We start from the raw sequence: 16,633 nt of genomic DNA, 5'->3' as shown, positions 1-16,633 counted from the left end.
CGATTGAAATTGATCAAAAGTCAATCGGAAATTTCTGATTAACTGTCAATCGGAATCATTCGGAAGTTTCTGATTGAATCTGATTGAAACTGATTGAATGTCAATCAGAAATTTGCGATTAAATCTGATAGGACGTTTTCAATCAGTTTCAATTGGAGTTTTTAATCAGGGATTATTCTTGTTTTTATTAATTTACGAATGTTACAATATTCTTTGTACGCGAAACCTGATCTAATGAAAATCCTATGTAGATTCGATCGATGTCTTTGTAGTTTTTTAATATCCTGCGTAATTTAAGGTGCTGAAGCATCACGAACAGTTACTTCTTTTAGAGGTACAACTTCATCAATTACACTATTAATCACATTATGTAAATAGTTCTTTCTCGCATCAACAGTGATCCGCTAAAAACGATTCAGTTGTTTGTTTTGATGATATTACAAGGTCCGAGTCATTCACTAAACAATGATCAATCCATGTATGTGTCGTCGATGAGTAGTGTGTAGGATTTAATTTAATTAATTGTAATCCTAAGCAATTGCAGAACTCTAGAAGACAATCAGATTTATTATTTATAATATTTATATTCATGTTGAAATCTCCAAGTAATATAACATGTTTATAATGTGACATAATTTAATCTAGGTCTGATTCCAAATGATCTAAACAGTTTGATGAAGGTGGGTTATATATTGCACCTAATAGAATCTTATGTCTTGAAGAAGCCCAGATTTCAATTAATAAATATTCTACAGTGTTTTCTAAATACATAGAATGTGAGATATAACGTGATGATAAGATATCCTTAACAAAGATAGCCACCCCACCACCACGTTTATTCGAGAGATCATTACGAAATAGTTTATAGGTTTGTAAAGAATATTGCACATCAGGCATATTATCATTTAGCCATGTTTCGCTTAATACAATAATGTCGTAGTCATGGGTCCTAAAATATTCTTTAAATTGATTAAAGTTGCTATTCAAAGACCTTATGTTAACACGGCAGATATTTAAAGATCTAAACGAAGACGATAATGAAGATTGTATACAGTGATCTGATTGTAATGATGATACTGAATTATGTTAAATTAATTTTTGACGAAGGGTCTCCATCCCTGTTGAAGGAAGAAGTTTTAAAGGTGGTTTTTCGGCAGAAAACCTAACAAAAACAAACGAGCCAGCAATCCACACGTTTTTTGCGGGTAATATTTAGGTAGATTTCTTAAGAAATCGGCCTATTGCAATGGGTCTCATGATCGAATTATCAAAGAATTTTGCCACCAAATATCTTATTTTACCTAGTAAAGTCAAAAAATACCATCCACTCAAATGTTTATATATGTATTTATATATATATATATATATATATATATATATATATATATATTGTGACGTTATTTTTCGTATGGGGATCAAATCAAAGTGAACGTCACAAACACCAACTGATTTTACTGTATTTACGAGCATGGTAACTCAAGACTTAGAATTTAGCATACAGGTATTAACGATTTTAATTCAGATTTTTGACTTAAGTTATAGTTTAAGAATTAAATATGGAGTAACGTTTAGCTACAGTTATGGGTTTTGTTAAGAAAAATTATAGTAAAGATTTAGAATCAGAATTATGGAATTTGAATATGGAATATGGTTTGAGATTTAAAGTTTGAGATAATGATAAAGTTTGAGTTTTAGTTTACAATTTTGGAATTTTGAGTATGTGGAGAAGTCAGTGTTACCGTGGAGGGGGACTTGAATTAGTCACCCGGGATCATCTGATGATAGAACCTAGTTCTATCCCTATGAGACTTCTTGGTAGATTGCAGAGGTCTAGCTGAAATGCTAGCGCTCCAGTATATAAGGAATCTGATGGATAATTAACAATAGTATTTATTCATATGCATTTAAATTTCAATAATCAAAAATTTTCATTACTGCAGTAGGGGAGCATAGGGTCGTCCCGGTTAGCTATTATATAATAGATTTTGAAGATTTTTTATACATTTTACAAGAAGAAAAGAGTTTATAATTGATGTGTTTATAATCTACAGACATTTCTTAATCCATTTTAATTTTTATATAAGTGCAATTATCAATACTTTTTTTCAAATTCAGAGTTTATTTTCTCAAAACATAGTTGGGGTCGTACCGGTCAAAGTTATGGGGTCATAACGATCAATCTATTCACTTGTTTTTCGACTGACAATTCGTATGTTTGTTTAATAAAAATATTAACCAATATCTTATTTAATAAGTAATTAATCAATTAAGATAAGCTTTCTTTAAATTTAAGCTAAAAATGTTTTTGTTCATTATCGGCATTTTTTTCTATAACATCGTAACATTTTTATTATAATATTAATGAGCAACTAAATAAATTATTGATGCCTGGTTAAATGTTGTTAATAATTAATTTTACATTATTTTTTTCTTACTTCTTAAGTTTCAGTTGGGAAACTAAAATAATTATTTCATAAAATTTCAGCAATACGACTTTGGATACTTAATTTTTAATTTACAATTAATAGTGACCGGGATAACCCGCCGAATGACCGGAACGACCCGACACGTAGGGTCACCCCGATCAAACTTACAATTTTTTTAATTCATCAAATATTTCTATTTACTTTTATACTTTCATTTTTAAGCATGTACCTTTGGTTCGCTAGACTCCATAGAATAAGATAATGCCCTTTTTATGATCTAATAAGGATAATTTGAAAAATTTTGAAAGTTTATTTCTTAGGTGACCGGGGCGACCCCACGCTCCCCTAAATATTACCGTGCTACATAGAGTATATAGGCATTTTAAAAAGTATCAGTTGTAAGGGTCTGCCCTGGCTTCCTCGTACCAGGAGGTTCGGACAGCCCTTCTGAAAATGCTCGTGTGGACGTTGAGCACCGGGTTCGAAAATGCCTGATATAGCCGAGTACGCGGCTCGATTTAGGATAGGGAAAAATGGGTTGATATAATTAAAGAATAAATATAAATATAAATAAAATTATTTTATTACGATTAATTGATTCTTTATTTAACATGAATAATTGAAGTTAGAAGTCTTTGGAAAAATATTTTATAAATTTTATTACAACAGAAACTTACAGGATTTTACTGCGCATGGGCGACACTCTTTTATCGGGTGCCTGATGATTTTAACTCGGATACCTGCAATACCGAAATTCAAATTTTATTTAATTTTATTATCAAGAATTTATATTTATAATTATTAATGACGGCGTTAAACTTAATTAAGATTATTCGTACAGTAACGAGGAGAGTACTGACGATTAATAAAAGTTCTGCATGCACAACGATTAAATAAATCAAATAAAATCAATCAAATATATATAGATAAATGAAGTTAATGAAAGACGATAAAATTACTTAGGAAATTACCCCTCGTGTTTGACAAATTTTATGTTATAAATGAATTTTAACCTTTACGCCAACTTACATCAACTTGCCCTAGATGCTTAGCCATGATCCTGATCCTCCTTGGACAGAACTGGACGGGAAAACCAAATTCCAAAACTCCACCAAGAAACAGACTTAATTAGAAGGCGTCTGCCTGACAATTAAACTTTATCAAGTTAAATTTAGGGAACAATCACTACCGTAGATTGAGCGACTCCTCAGCTCGGCTTCTAGGTTACGATTTTCTTTTCTCTGGCGTCTGGCGACGAGGTGTGCCTGATCTACCCCCTGCCGTCACGCCGCTAAATTAAACACTTCCGGCGCGAGGGCGGGTGCGCAAAATAAAATGGCGCGAAATTTAATTTTTGCTGACCTGGCAGTCGAATACCAGGTCACCCCGTCACACAGTGTCTGTTGAGATAAACTCTAAGTTTTATTTCATTGATTATATAATATTCGTAGCTTAGAAACTTAATAAATTTTTATAAAAATGTATGATAAATTGTTAATATCATTTATAAACAATAAATAAGAAATTAAAATCAAACATCAAAAATAGAATTTCCACGATATAAAAGTTAAAGGATTATATGCTCTATGAAAAAGTATTTTTTTTTTATTAGAGTTATAAGCATTTTTAAACAGTAGCCCCCACTTTTTAAATATGACTATTGACTTTCAATTGTAGTAAGTGTATTAAAATTCTATTAATTTTCATAAAGAAATTAAAACATTAATTGAATAAAAAAAGGCAAGATATTTACAATTTCTCCAGACAGCATTCAAGTCGGAATGACTGCTTTACGACGTCTTTTTTAAGGCGTCCTCAGGAAGCCTTATAATGATTTCTTAGAGGTGTCATTTTTAAGAACTCTTAATTTAAAATTCTTGAAGACTCCATAAATAAGACGTCAGTTTTTTGACGTCTAAATGTATTCATTTTTAAACTTCTTTATGAAGTCAAAATCACAAGCTCCTTAAGACGTCATGGTAAATTCATACTGAAGTCTTATTTGCGAAGTCAGAAAAAAGAATTCTTTGAGAACTCTTTTTAAAGACGTCTTACTGAGCTCGCTAGGTGGTTCATTTGAGATCTTGAGAACTTCTAAAAGACTTCTTTAAGATATTGATGAGACGTCCAAATCATAAATAGGAACTCATAGGAATTCAGAACTCATCTAGACGTCATTTTGCTACCTGGGTCGTCAGGATATATCGATTTGGAAAAAACTAAAATTACTCACAGCTGTTTTAAATCACCTGTTTCACGAAATTTAATAAATCAATTTTAGCCTACAAAATTTGACATTTCGAATTTTAATCTTGACATGAAAATTTTGTTGAAATTTATTTAATGAATTTCGTTAAACAGATAATGTAAAACAAACTATAAGTAATTTTTTCAGAATAAATATCCCGGCGGGATAGTACTCTTTTTTTTTTTATTAATTAATAAAGTTTAAATATAGTAATTCACGAGCATTCAAAATTTTCAAAAAGTGGGAGTATCGTCGAAGAATTGAGAAGAGTAATTCAAATTTTCGAAAATAAATTTAATAATGAAAATGTAATCTGTAACATAACGTAATATTTTTAAACTTCCATGTCTGTTACTAGTTTTACACGTTATTGAAATAATAAACAATAATAAAAAATTTATGATGAAAATACATTTTTATGTCAGTTTTGACAACATATATGTTTGGGATATAATTAGTGATTTATTGAAAAACATTACCACAGTCGCTGGTTAAGTGATGCACCGCTATAACTGAAGCCTACGACAGTTTAGTAGCTCTGGCGTAACTACAGAGATAGCAGTACAGTAATTCTTACCGTGCTGTTTAGAAAAATACTCTCATACAAGAAAGGTAGATCAACATAGAGCGAAATAAACTCTACTTGAAAATAATCACTTGACAACACAAGACTCCTTCCTATTGGCAGGGAGCGCGATGAAAACGAAATCTGATGGTTATAAAAAATCATGCTCGATAATTGTAAGAGATATATAAAATCATTGTAAAAAATAAAAATTCGTTATAAAATCAAAATATAAAAATTGATATAATGATATAAATAAAAAATTGCAAGTGTATTTTTGTCACAGAAAATTAAATTAAATATATTTCGATAAAGAAAGTGAATATAAAAAATGTTTAAAAATATCAAATACTATTATTTGAGAATAGAATAAGATTAACCGGTAAAATCAAAACAAATAATACATGACAGCTACAATAACCAAAGTTGAAAAAATAGTAGGATATTAATTTGAGTTTTTTTAACAAAATTGAAATACAGTCGATTCTCTCTATGTGGCCACTCTGAAAAGGTCCGTTCACCTAATTTCAACGTTTAATTGGTCTCCTACCAATGGATAGTCATTAATTCTTTAATACCCTCTGTATATGTCCGCAACAAATATTTGGACTCACTCTCTTCAAGTATCCGTATATAAATTTAATTAATTAGTATATAATTATAACAAAATTTAAAAAAATTATAGCACTTAATTGTATGTCTATGCGGTAGAGTAATCAAATTTCAAATAAAAACGTCAATTTTTAGAAACAAATTAAAGTTTGAGCTTCAATATCTCTTAAATAGTTAGATTTACGAAAAAAACATAAGAGACCTTATTTAAAAATTTTTCAATTTCCTACAAAAATTAGTATTAGCTATAGCTGTACACTTATTTTTCAGCAAATTATAAAATTTTTCTCATTGCACAAACATTTTTTTACTTAATTTTCACATGTTTATTTTCAACGAGAGCATGATTCCACGAAATTTTGTCCACAGCGAGCACTGTGATCGATTCAGTTATCCCTACCATATACTAGGCTCCCTGCCAATACGTGACGTGAATTCCACCGTACAAGTATAGTAAAATTTCAGATTCTTTTTTTTCGAGGACTAAGTACTCAGTAGCAAAGTAATATTTACTAAACTTTTTTATCGCAATAGGAATATTTACGATACATTTCTCTCCGTGTAATAAATATATAAATATATACAGACACATACAAATGTATAGCATTGGATGGAAAACAGCGTAACCCGTAGTGAAGGTCAAGGTTGACGGGGATTTCCAAATTATTGGAATCAAACTGAGTGGAACTCGACTGTATATATTTTGGAATTACGAACAATAAAATAACAATATTTGTAGTTATAATGACATTTTATTGATACAAATAAAATAAAAATAAAATTGAAAAATAGAAAATAATGATTCTTTGTATACTTCGGTAATTTAATAACCACAATCACAAAAGTATTTTATTGAATCGTCGGTGACAATTCATTTAAAGACACAGAATCAAGTTTAATAAAAATGTTACCATTACAAAAAACCAATACTACTCTAAATCAATAATCATAAGTTCTGGAGATTCGCTGGTGCTACTAATTGCGCCATGATTTGATTGACTTTTTTTAGGTAAAGCGTTCGCTCCTTTTTTGCTACTAGTTTTATAATCATTTTCAACATCGTCCTCTTCATCACTTGAAATCAAATCAATTACTGGAGCGCTCTTCTTTTCTGGTGTCGAAACAACAAGGTTTGATTCATCTGAATCAAAAATAAAAATCGATTATTGTATTTAATGTCTACAAAAGTATTTAATAAGAAACTTAAATTTTTAAGTTGATAAACTTTACCCAAATCCACTGTATCCACATCAATTTTTGCTCGAGCCTTAGAATCAGACTTATCACTTTTTTCTTTATCTCGTTCTTTCTTCGAAACAAGATTTTCCCAGGATCCATCTTGCAACAATTGGATTTCGTTAACGTCGGGCAATAATTTATTGGACAAAAGAACTTCTTGAAAGTACCCATCGATAACAAGATGATCATAAAGCGCGGGTTTGTCACAAACTGGACAATTCCACGTTGGTTTACGTTCATTCATTTGTAAGAATAATGATGCATCGAAACATTGTAAGTGCGAGCAAGTTGACGAGCGACAGGGGGTACTCATTCTCATTTTGCCAAGAGGGCAGGCAAGTGAAACACGCAAAGACGTTGTTGCTATCTCACTATCTGCATCTTCATTCAACTTTTCTTTAACTGAAATAAATGTGCAATTATATACTAAGCTGTGCCATTTAAAAAATTTTTTTTTCTTTCATTCCACCTTATAATTTTGAAGTACATGATAAAAAAAAATAGTTATCGAATTTCCAGCTTCTAATTTCAATTTTAAGATCTTTTTAAGTGGATTGTTTGATTTTTAACTTTCCGATGAAAAAATTATGAATTATTGGTTTCCGTCCGAATTTCAAAAACCTTGTTTTCAACATATTTCTACATTTTAAGGTCCTAGGAAGCCATCCTGACTATTTTCAAAAGAATATTCAAGTGTATAAATATGTATGTATGTAAATATTCTATAACTTTTGAGCGGATAAACTAATTTAGATCTTTAAGGTATGATTCAGCGTAGTTTATTAATTTCTAGGTGCTGTAAAAATTTAGTTTCATAGGTAAAATAGGTTTCGAACTATTTTAAAATAACATTTTTTGAAAAATGTTTTTTTGTAATAACTTCTTATAGATTGATTTCAAATACGGGTTTCTATTTTATCGACTTGTCGCTGGGCGCGCCAATTTAAGAGGCTCGTCCTCTAGACCCAATAAGAATTCATACAGGAGTAGCTAATTTTCCGATAATAGCTGGAGGGCCGCAAACCTAGATTAGATAAGTGAGTGAAGAAGGGTGAGAAGGTACACAGTCGGACGGACCGGCGGAAGACGTGGACGAGTGATCGCATGTGAAAAGCAACAGGTAATCTAAGTTTTAGAGAGATTACGAGTGGAACCTTCCAGCAGCTTTAGTTGTTAATAAATAAAATCTTGTATTCAGCAGGAATCCGATACAATAAAATTATAGAACTAATTGGTACTAAATCATTTACAGATTAAATTGAGAAAAATTTGGAAGAGAACGAGAGAGAGTAGAAGAATATCATCTTCAAAAATTTTGAAAAATTACTATTTCTGAAATTTTTCCCGCATTTTCCGCGTATTAACTCGCTGGCTAATAAACAGTTTAAGTAACTCTTCATCTTGATCATTTTTATCAATTTCTGTCAAAAAATATTGAATTTATCGAGTATAATCGTGAGCGAAACTTGAAAAAATGATCCCAAAGATTAATACGAAACATCACTTTTTTCGAGCTCGAAGGGCTTCTTTTAGATAACAAGAAATTAATTTTTTTTAATACTTCAAAATTATAAAGTCATTTCCTCTAAAATGAGAAACCTAAATATAAGTATAGAATATCGGGTTTATATAATAAAAAGAATTTTACTTAATCCCCGAGTATAATCGGAATGCCTAGCTCCTCTAGCCTTCAGTCGATTTAACAATTCTGAGCTGGTTAGTTTTCGAACAAGGTAAACAGCTACAGCATATCTTCTTCCATAATCAGCTGACCATGTTATTTGAATTTGATTACTGACAGTAGGCGATAATTTCACTAACGGGCTTATGTTAACTGGCCGTGGTGGCCGTTTAGGCTCAACTCCTGATTTATTTGTCGGTATTGGATTCTGAATAAAATAAAACAAAATGCATAAAAACTAATTACATGCATATACACATACACACACATACACAGCCACACACACACATGTATATATATATATATATATATATATATATATATATATATATATATATATATATATATATGACTGTTTCAAATTAGGGGACTACTTTTATTTTTTTGACGAACATTGAAAAATCGAAAGGGTATCTTAAAATATGGTGACAGTGAAAATTTAAGCTCTTAATATTGATATTCAGAGGTGGCTATTGATAATTTTCGATTTTTCATTTAGTAACATGGTAAAAAATACATAACTTCCAAAAAAATCAAGATACAAAAAACCTCTCCTCAAACATTTTGTAGCAAATTTACTGATCTACAAAAAATTTTATAGGAAATTGAATGCTCTACAAAAAAAGTCTCTTATCATTTTTGGATAAATCCATCTGTTCGAAAGTTATTAGAGCTCGAAGTAAAGTTGGAGATCTTTTTACTTTTCCGGTGAAACTATCGGACTAATCATAAAATGGCATAGAATCTTTTTTTAGGCAATTTTATTTCCTACAAATTACCTCTGATAAATTTTTTTTAAATTCTGCATTCTCTTCTAGTTATTTCCATTTTAATGCCAAGCTCCTAAAAAAGGTGTTCTAATCGATTTTAAGAGCTCGACATTAAAATGAAAATAACTAGAAGAGAATGACGAATTCAAAAAAAATTTATCAGAGATAATTTGTGAGAAATAAAATTGCCTACAAAAAAGATTCCATGCCATTTTATGATTAGTCCGATAGTTTCACCGGAAAAGTAAAAAGATCTCCAACTTTACTTCGAGCTCTAATAACTTTCGAACAGATGGATTTATCAAAAAATAATAAGAGACTTTTTTGTAGAGCATTCCATTTCCTATAAAATAACTATACCGAAAATTTCTGAATTCTCCTTAGTTGATATGGTATAAAATTCAGAACGAGCAAAAACAAGTTCTTTGAATTTTATTAGACTTTGACGTCGGATATCTTGTGGATGGTTGAATTTATGCAAAAATCATAAAAGACCTTTTTTGTAGATCAGTAAATTTGCTACAAAATGTTTGAGGAGAGGTTTTTTGTATCTTGATTTTTTCGGAAATTATGTATTTTTTACAATGTTACTAAATGAAAAATCGAAAATTATCAATAGCCACCTCTAAATATCAATATGAAGAGCTCAAATTTTGATTGTCACCATATTTTAAGATACTCTGTCGATTTTTAAATGTTGATCAAAAAAATAAAAGTAGTCCCCTAATTTGAAACAGTCTAATATATATCTAGAATCGAAAATTTCGACTTCGACCGAACAAAATTAATCCAAAACATGGAATGAAACGAGAGATCCGAGAGAGACTTCGAACTAAACGGTCACGTTTTTAATCAATTCGATTCACGACTAAAAAGAACAATTTCAATTCACAGAAGAACAAATAAATCGCGAGTAATAATTATTGCGTGAATAATAATCCGATTATTTTGTAAACAAGTGAGCAAGCCGACGCATCGGCGCAAAAAGAACAAAGTGTATAATTTAATTTGTTAATGAACAAGTGAGATGCGTTCGCGTAATAATAAACTTAATTAATTAATTACGTGTAATAATTTTATGAGAGTGCAATTTAACGCGTTACCGAAATAAAGTATTATTTTTATTTTGTTTATTTCATCGAGCAATTCTGAGAATTACGGATTATCCGTGTCTCATTCGTACGGCAGTAGTCATGCCGTGTACAATACTCTGACGTCACTTGTCAAGTATTCCGTTAAAACGCATATTGTATGTGAATGTGAAAAATAAAATAAATTTATTTTATTTCAAAAACCAACTGGTTTTCTATGAGCAATGAACTGACTTTGTGTTTTGATCAAGTACGACTTTTGTGAGTAATTTGTGTTTTTTTTTTGTTTATATCGAGTCAAGCCGACAACGGCTACTTATATTTTGTTTGATAACCGATAATTTTGATATGTGATACTGATTAATTATTTTGTTTGTTCAATATACGACTAATTATTTTGTTTAATTCTGATCAATCATTTATCGTTATCTTATGTGCCTGACGTTTCACCGATCCACCACCCTGAGCCGATTTTGATAATTGTTTATTGGTGATTATAAAATCACCTGGCGCCCAACTAATTAATAATTGAACAAGGTTGCCAAGATCGTAAGTGTATTGGGACTTCACTTCGGTAGATCCCCGGTGGTGAAAAACCCGTTACAATATATATATATATATATATATATATATATATATATATATATATATATATATATATATATATATATATATATATATATATATATATATATATATATATATATATGTACCATAAAAAAAAAATAATTTTAGAAATACCGGTAATGGACAAAGTTTCCCATTAACTTTAACACCAACGCCGGGAGGAAAGTAATCTTCTTGTTCACATGAAGTTTCTTGTAAACAAAAACGCATCTGTACTTGAACTGTATAATCCATTCTACTACCAGCTCGACAGTCGCGTGAGTTGGCAATATCATTAGCCTGCTGTGGAGTCAAATGAAAAAGGAATGTGTTGTCTTGGATTCGTATTGAGCCTTGAGGCATTAAACTTGAAGGCTTCAATAATTCGCCTAATAAATCATAGAATGGCAGTTTTTTCAATCTAACATCTGGATGAATGGGATATTGGCTAGATTGTTGAATTTGGATTGGAGGAGGAAGTACTTTAGACGGATAAGGATACGGCTGATATACACTCGTATTCGATCGCTGTAAAATAAAGATTATTTTAAATGATTAGAAATTATTAAGAAAAATTTAATATCATTATTTGTTTGAGTATGTTATAGAAATTTATAATGTAATATCGCGTGCCAAAAGGCAAATGCCTTCTTCTCTTCTTTTATAGATGCGCAACTAGAGTCAGTCAGTCATATATTGATAGCATAACAACATTAGGGTGCTTCGTTTCCGGTGAAAGTATTTTTTTTGTTGCTCATCAAGCAAAATATTGTTTTTCATGCAAAAACAAAAATTCCTGCCAAGTTTGAGCTCTTAATTCCAATCCTAAGTACTTTCCATTTGGTTTCCAAGATTTCCCATTTAAAATACACATAAATTAAATTACTATTTTTTTAACTTTCTAATACTCAGCTGCGTTTTATGATATCGACACGGTATTGGTCGCAAATTATAGGGCGTTTGGTGTTCTTCAAAAGTGCCCATAGTAACGTAGCTATGATTCCAGCTGTTTCACTGATGTCCGCTGAGGAAGTCATTTTTCATATGAAATTGACCTTTATTGGCTTGCAGAACGTAAACCAATGAATGCACACCAAAAATATTAATGGGAATTTTATAGGAAATTTTATTTCCTATAAAAAGAGTTCTATGAGTCAAGTCGCTAAAGTCTATAGTTTCCGAGTTATAGAAATTTTTATGATTTAAAAAATAAAATATCAATTGTAATTTTTAACTTCCCGCTAAGAAAATCGACGATTTTCAAAAATTTCGGGAAGTTATTGTTTTCACCCCGATTTTCGAAAATCGAGTTTTCATCAGATGTCGACGTTTTGAGGTCCTAGGAAGTTATTCTGACTATTTTCAGAATGATGTCCGTGTGTGTGTGTGTGTCCGTGTCCGTGTGTGTGTGTGTGTGTGTGTGTGCGTGTGTGTGTGCGTGTGTGTGTGCGTGTGTGTGTGTGTGTGTGTGTGTGTGTGTGTGTGTGTGTGTGTGTGTGTGTGTGTGTGTGTGTGTGTGTGTAAATGTATGTAAACTCTTTGTAAATTTTGAACTAATGAATCGATTTGGATGGTTGAGGTGGCAATCGAAAGAGCTTGTTGGCCTTCAACTTTCCTGAAAATTTCAGATTATTTGATCGAATAGACTCGAAAATATTGGCGAATTACGAAAAAAAAAAAAATTTTTTTTTTAGTTTTTTATTGATTTCTCAAAAACGACTTATACGATCGACTTCAAAATCTAATCAGCTCTAGTACTCAATAAAACGCGTCGATTGTCACCGCAAACATCAAAATCGGATAATTCGTTCGAGAGTTATCGCGGGAGAAAAAAATGGTGAAAAACGGTATTTTCTAAATATTTTCGAAACGACTGACGCGATCGATTTCAAATTTTAATCAGCTCTAGAACTCAATAAAACGCGCCGATTGCCACGTCAGCTATCAAAATCGATTGATTAGTTCAAAAGATATCGGCGTTGAAAAGTTAAAAAAATAACATTTTATGTTATTTCTTCCGGATAAATCAGAATATAACGTACTAAAATGTGCCTGATATCATACCAACTCATCTTTTTTATGGTTTCTTTCGATCATATAATGTCATCGAACTTGGTTTTTAGTTTAAATCATATTATCAACAAAAAAATCGATAAAACGTAGTTTATAATATTTTTATCGGATATTTCATATTTTATTGTTTCTTACATGAGTCAAAATTTATTTAAATCTTGATTTTGATCCCCGACATTGATTTCTGCCTCAATACACTTATTTTACTGAACAAAATCAGGAACTAAATTTTAAATACCGCTTCATTGACGATTTTCGATTCTTAAATTTTCAAACTTCAGCATAACAGGTAACTTGTTAGAGCTTAAAAAGATCATAAAAAAACAATTGCATGTGATAGCATTTTCGAGCTCGAAGAGCTCGAAAATATATCTACACTAATGTTTTCGAGCTCCTTGAGGTCGAAAACAGCAGGAAGTTTTGGGGCTGGCCCGCAGGGTCAACCGACAGACCGATTTTTTTATTTAATATTACATTTTTCAAATTATAAAAATTACTATAACTCGGAAACTATAGACTTTAGCGACTTGACTAATAGGACTTTTTTTACAGGGAATAAAATTTTCAATAAAATTCCCATTAACATTTTTGGTGTGCATTCATTAGTTTACGTTCTGCAAGCCAATAAAAGTCGATTTCATAGGAAAAATGAGTAATTATAGCTAACAAGGAAGGTATCCCAAGTGTCCCGCTCCGATTTCGATGAAACTGAGGTATGTTATTCTCCGTCGAAATCTAAGGGACACGTATTTTTTTTACCTGCGGAAAAACATATCTAAGGGGTGAAACCACCCCTCAAAGTTTAGGCTCCAAAGGGGTGTTTTGCAAGTTTCGCATACTTGCAGTTTGAATAATCGAATGGGACCAACGGCATCATTTTCGGAGTGAAAAATAATAAAAAGTGCCATTGGTTTTATAATAAAAAAATGAATAGAACAAAAGTTATAAGGGTTGAAATTCACAAAACTTTTATAAAAAAAACTATTCATTGGATTTTAACAAAACAAACGGTGATCGAAAGAGGAAAAAAAAGTAGAGGGTATGTGCTTTTTCGAAAAATCAAGTTTAGGGGGTGAACAACCCCTAAGTCTATCTACGTTGACCACCAAGAAAACATCAATATTTTTATTAGCTTTGGTTTTAATTCATTGAGAATTATTTTTTCATACATTTTTCGCACCGAGGAAATAATAATAATAATATTATTTTTTTATACTTTACTTATCTTTCTACTGTTAATTCTACATGGAAGATATGCCAGGTTGTCACCCCCTATTTTGCTACCACTGAAATATGTTATTCTGCATAAAATTCTGAGAAACTAGAACTTCGAAAAAGTAGAAAAAAACAGTAGGTATCTGGTTTGGTGTTAATATATATATATATATATATATATATATATGTCGGAACAACATTGGGTTGTTGCAAGGCATCACCATTATTATTATCACTAGACATCTTTTATTTTATTAATAACAAATGGATATTAAAGTTTATACAAATAATACACACAGCTTACAACTAGATCAAATCGACCTTAACAACAATCGATTAACAATAATGCACAATATCAATTATTAACTACACTTAACTATTTGACAATATGATTATTTAATTATTAACGGTATTTATGATATTCAAACACTAAACGAATGATATAATTAATATGTAATATCAGAATAATATTCTACGGTTATTTATGTGCTAGTTTGCGACGACGTAATTAGACACGAGAACGAATACACGATCCGCAAGATAGCAAACCGTTCTTGATAAGTGCTCCGAGAGAACTGTCTCCAAAAACTATTTTTAATAAGTGGCCCCTTCAGGTAATTATTCTGAGGGCCCTCTGGGTACGTTATTTTGTAGTTACTTCAGTCCTATCCTCCGGTATTGCTATCCTCCGATCGTGGCTACGTTAGATGCACAGATGTGATCTTTCGAGCCTAAGTCTGTCGTCATAAAAGACTTAAAATAATTTTGACAAAATTTACCCAAAGGGATTAAATCATAAAATTGTAATACTAAGTTTTTATTGCTAGTAATAAACTAAATATACTTGGGATTTTCCAACATCCCTTGGAAAAACCCAGCTATTGTACATTTCCGACATATATATATATATATATATATATATATATATATATATATATATATGTGTGTATTTAAGGTGTTAACTACCTTTAAATAAGATTACGTTAGTTCTTGAAATATATGTGTTTCCTATAGGTTTTCGCGCTTCTCATATTTATTAAATTTAAGTAAATTTTTTATCAACAACATAAATTTAAATGAGTAAGTCATTTTATTATATTCATCCCATGTTTACATTATTCATTTTTTAATCATTAATAGCTGTTTATTAAGTTTTAAATTCAATATGCAAAATATGATAAGATAGTAGTTCTTAATTCGTATATGTCTTGCTGATTAATAATTTGTGTACGTCTGTACAAGAATATTGAGGCAGTTTCTAACGATAATGGCGGCAAAAGTGATTCTTACTTCGTATTATTATTTATTCGCATATAAAAATGAGAGTGAATCCTATAAATGTTATCCAACTACTTTTGGCTACATTTCAAACTATGAATATTCCACCTAGTCCTGTGAACAATGAAGAAGTACAATTAAAAAATAGTTTGAAAAATGTATTAATGTCCGCAATGAATGAATATACTGGAATGGAAATAATTCAAGAAGATTCTTTACAGTTTAGTGAACCATTCAAAGAGATAGAGATGGAAATAGTAGATGACAATGCGCGTGCTTAAAGGTAAAAGGGCTTATAGCTAAGGGTTAATAGGGATTTGTGGTGAAAGGGCGTATAAAAAAATTTTTTTTTGCCGTTCGGTTTGAAATTGTCTGAAAGGTAAAAATCTGTGAAAAAAAAAAGTGGGTATCCTAAAGCTGAAAAGGCGTATCTCAACACATACGCCCTTTCACCTTTAAAAAAAGTACCACTTAAAGATAAAAGGGCGCATAAAAAAAGTTGTATTTTTTATACCAAATGTTAAAAAATAGTTTCACAAGACAAAGTATACTAAAATAACAGCTTCATATACAAAGTTTGATATAAACAAATAGAAAATAAATCAATTAAAAACATATACGTAAAAATTAAGTAATAAAAAAAATCACAATGACAGATAACATTCAAATATTTTGAAATTTCCCGCCAGTCGCCATATTGGATACTGGTGCTGCCACTGTTATTCAAATAGCAGTTTTCTCTCGATTCAGAGTATATTTACAATATTCTTCAAATGAAATTTAATAATTTGTATAAAATTATTTTATCAAATATATAAATATTATATTT

General features: G+C 30.6%; 1 protein-coding gene across 1 annotated transcript in view; it reads right to left on the bottom strand.

Annotated features, from left to right (window-relative positions):
• Positions 1–6,653: 6,653 nt before the first annotated feature.
• Positions 6,654–16,633, bottom strand: part of LOC103569001 (E3 SUMO-protein ligase PIAS4) — a 31,816-nt gene continuing 21,836 nt past the window's right edge. The window contains exons 5-8 of the mRNA XM_008546063.3: positions 11,374–11,766; positions 8,739–8,979; positions 7,082–7,492; positions 6,654–6,992 (exon numbers count right to left, since the gene is read on the bottom strand). Coding sequence (XP_008544285.1) covers positions 6,781–6,992; positions 7,082–7,492; positions 8,739–8,979; positions 11,374–11,766 — 1,257 coding nt within the window. The 3' untranslated portion in view covers positions 6,654–6,780. The remainder of the gene's footprint in view (positions 6,993–7,081; positions 7,493–8,738; positions 8,980–11,373; positions 11,767–16,633) is intronic.

Source organism: Microplitis demolitor, chromosome 4 (assembly GCF_026212275.2).
Source record: "Microplitis demolitor isolate Queensland-Clemson2020A chromosome 4, iyMicDemo2.1a, whole genome shotgun sequence".
NCBI lineage: Eukaryota > Metazoa > Arthropoda > Insecta > Hymenoptera > Braconidae > Microplitis > Microplitis demolitor.
Note: the sequence above shows the minus strand (reverse complement) of the source record. Positions and strands in the feature narration are given on the sequence as shown.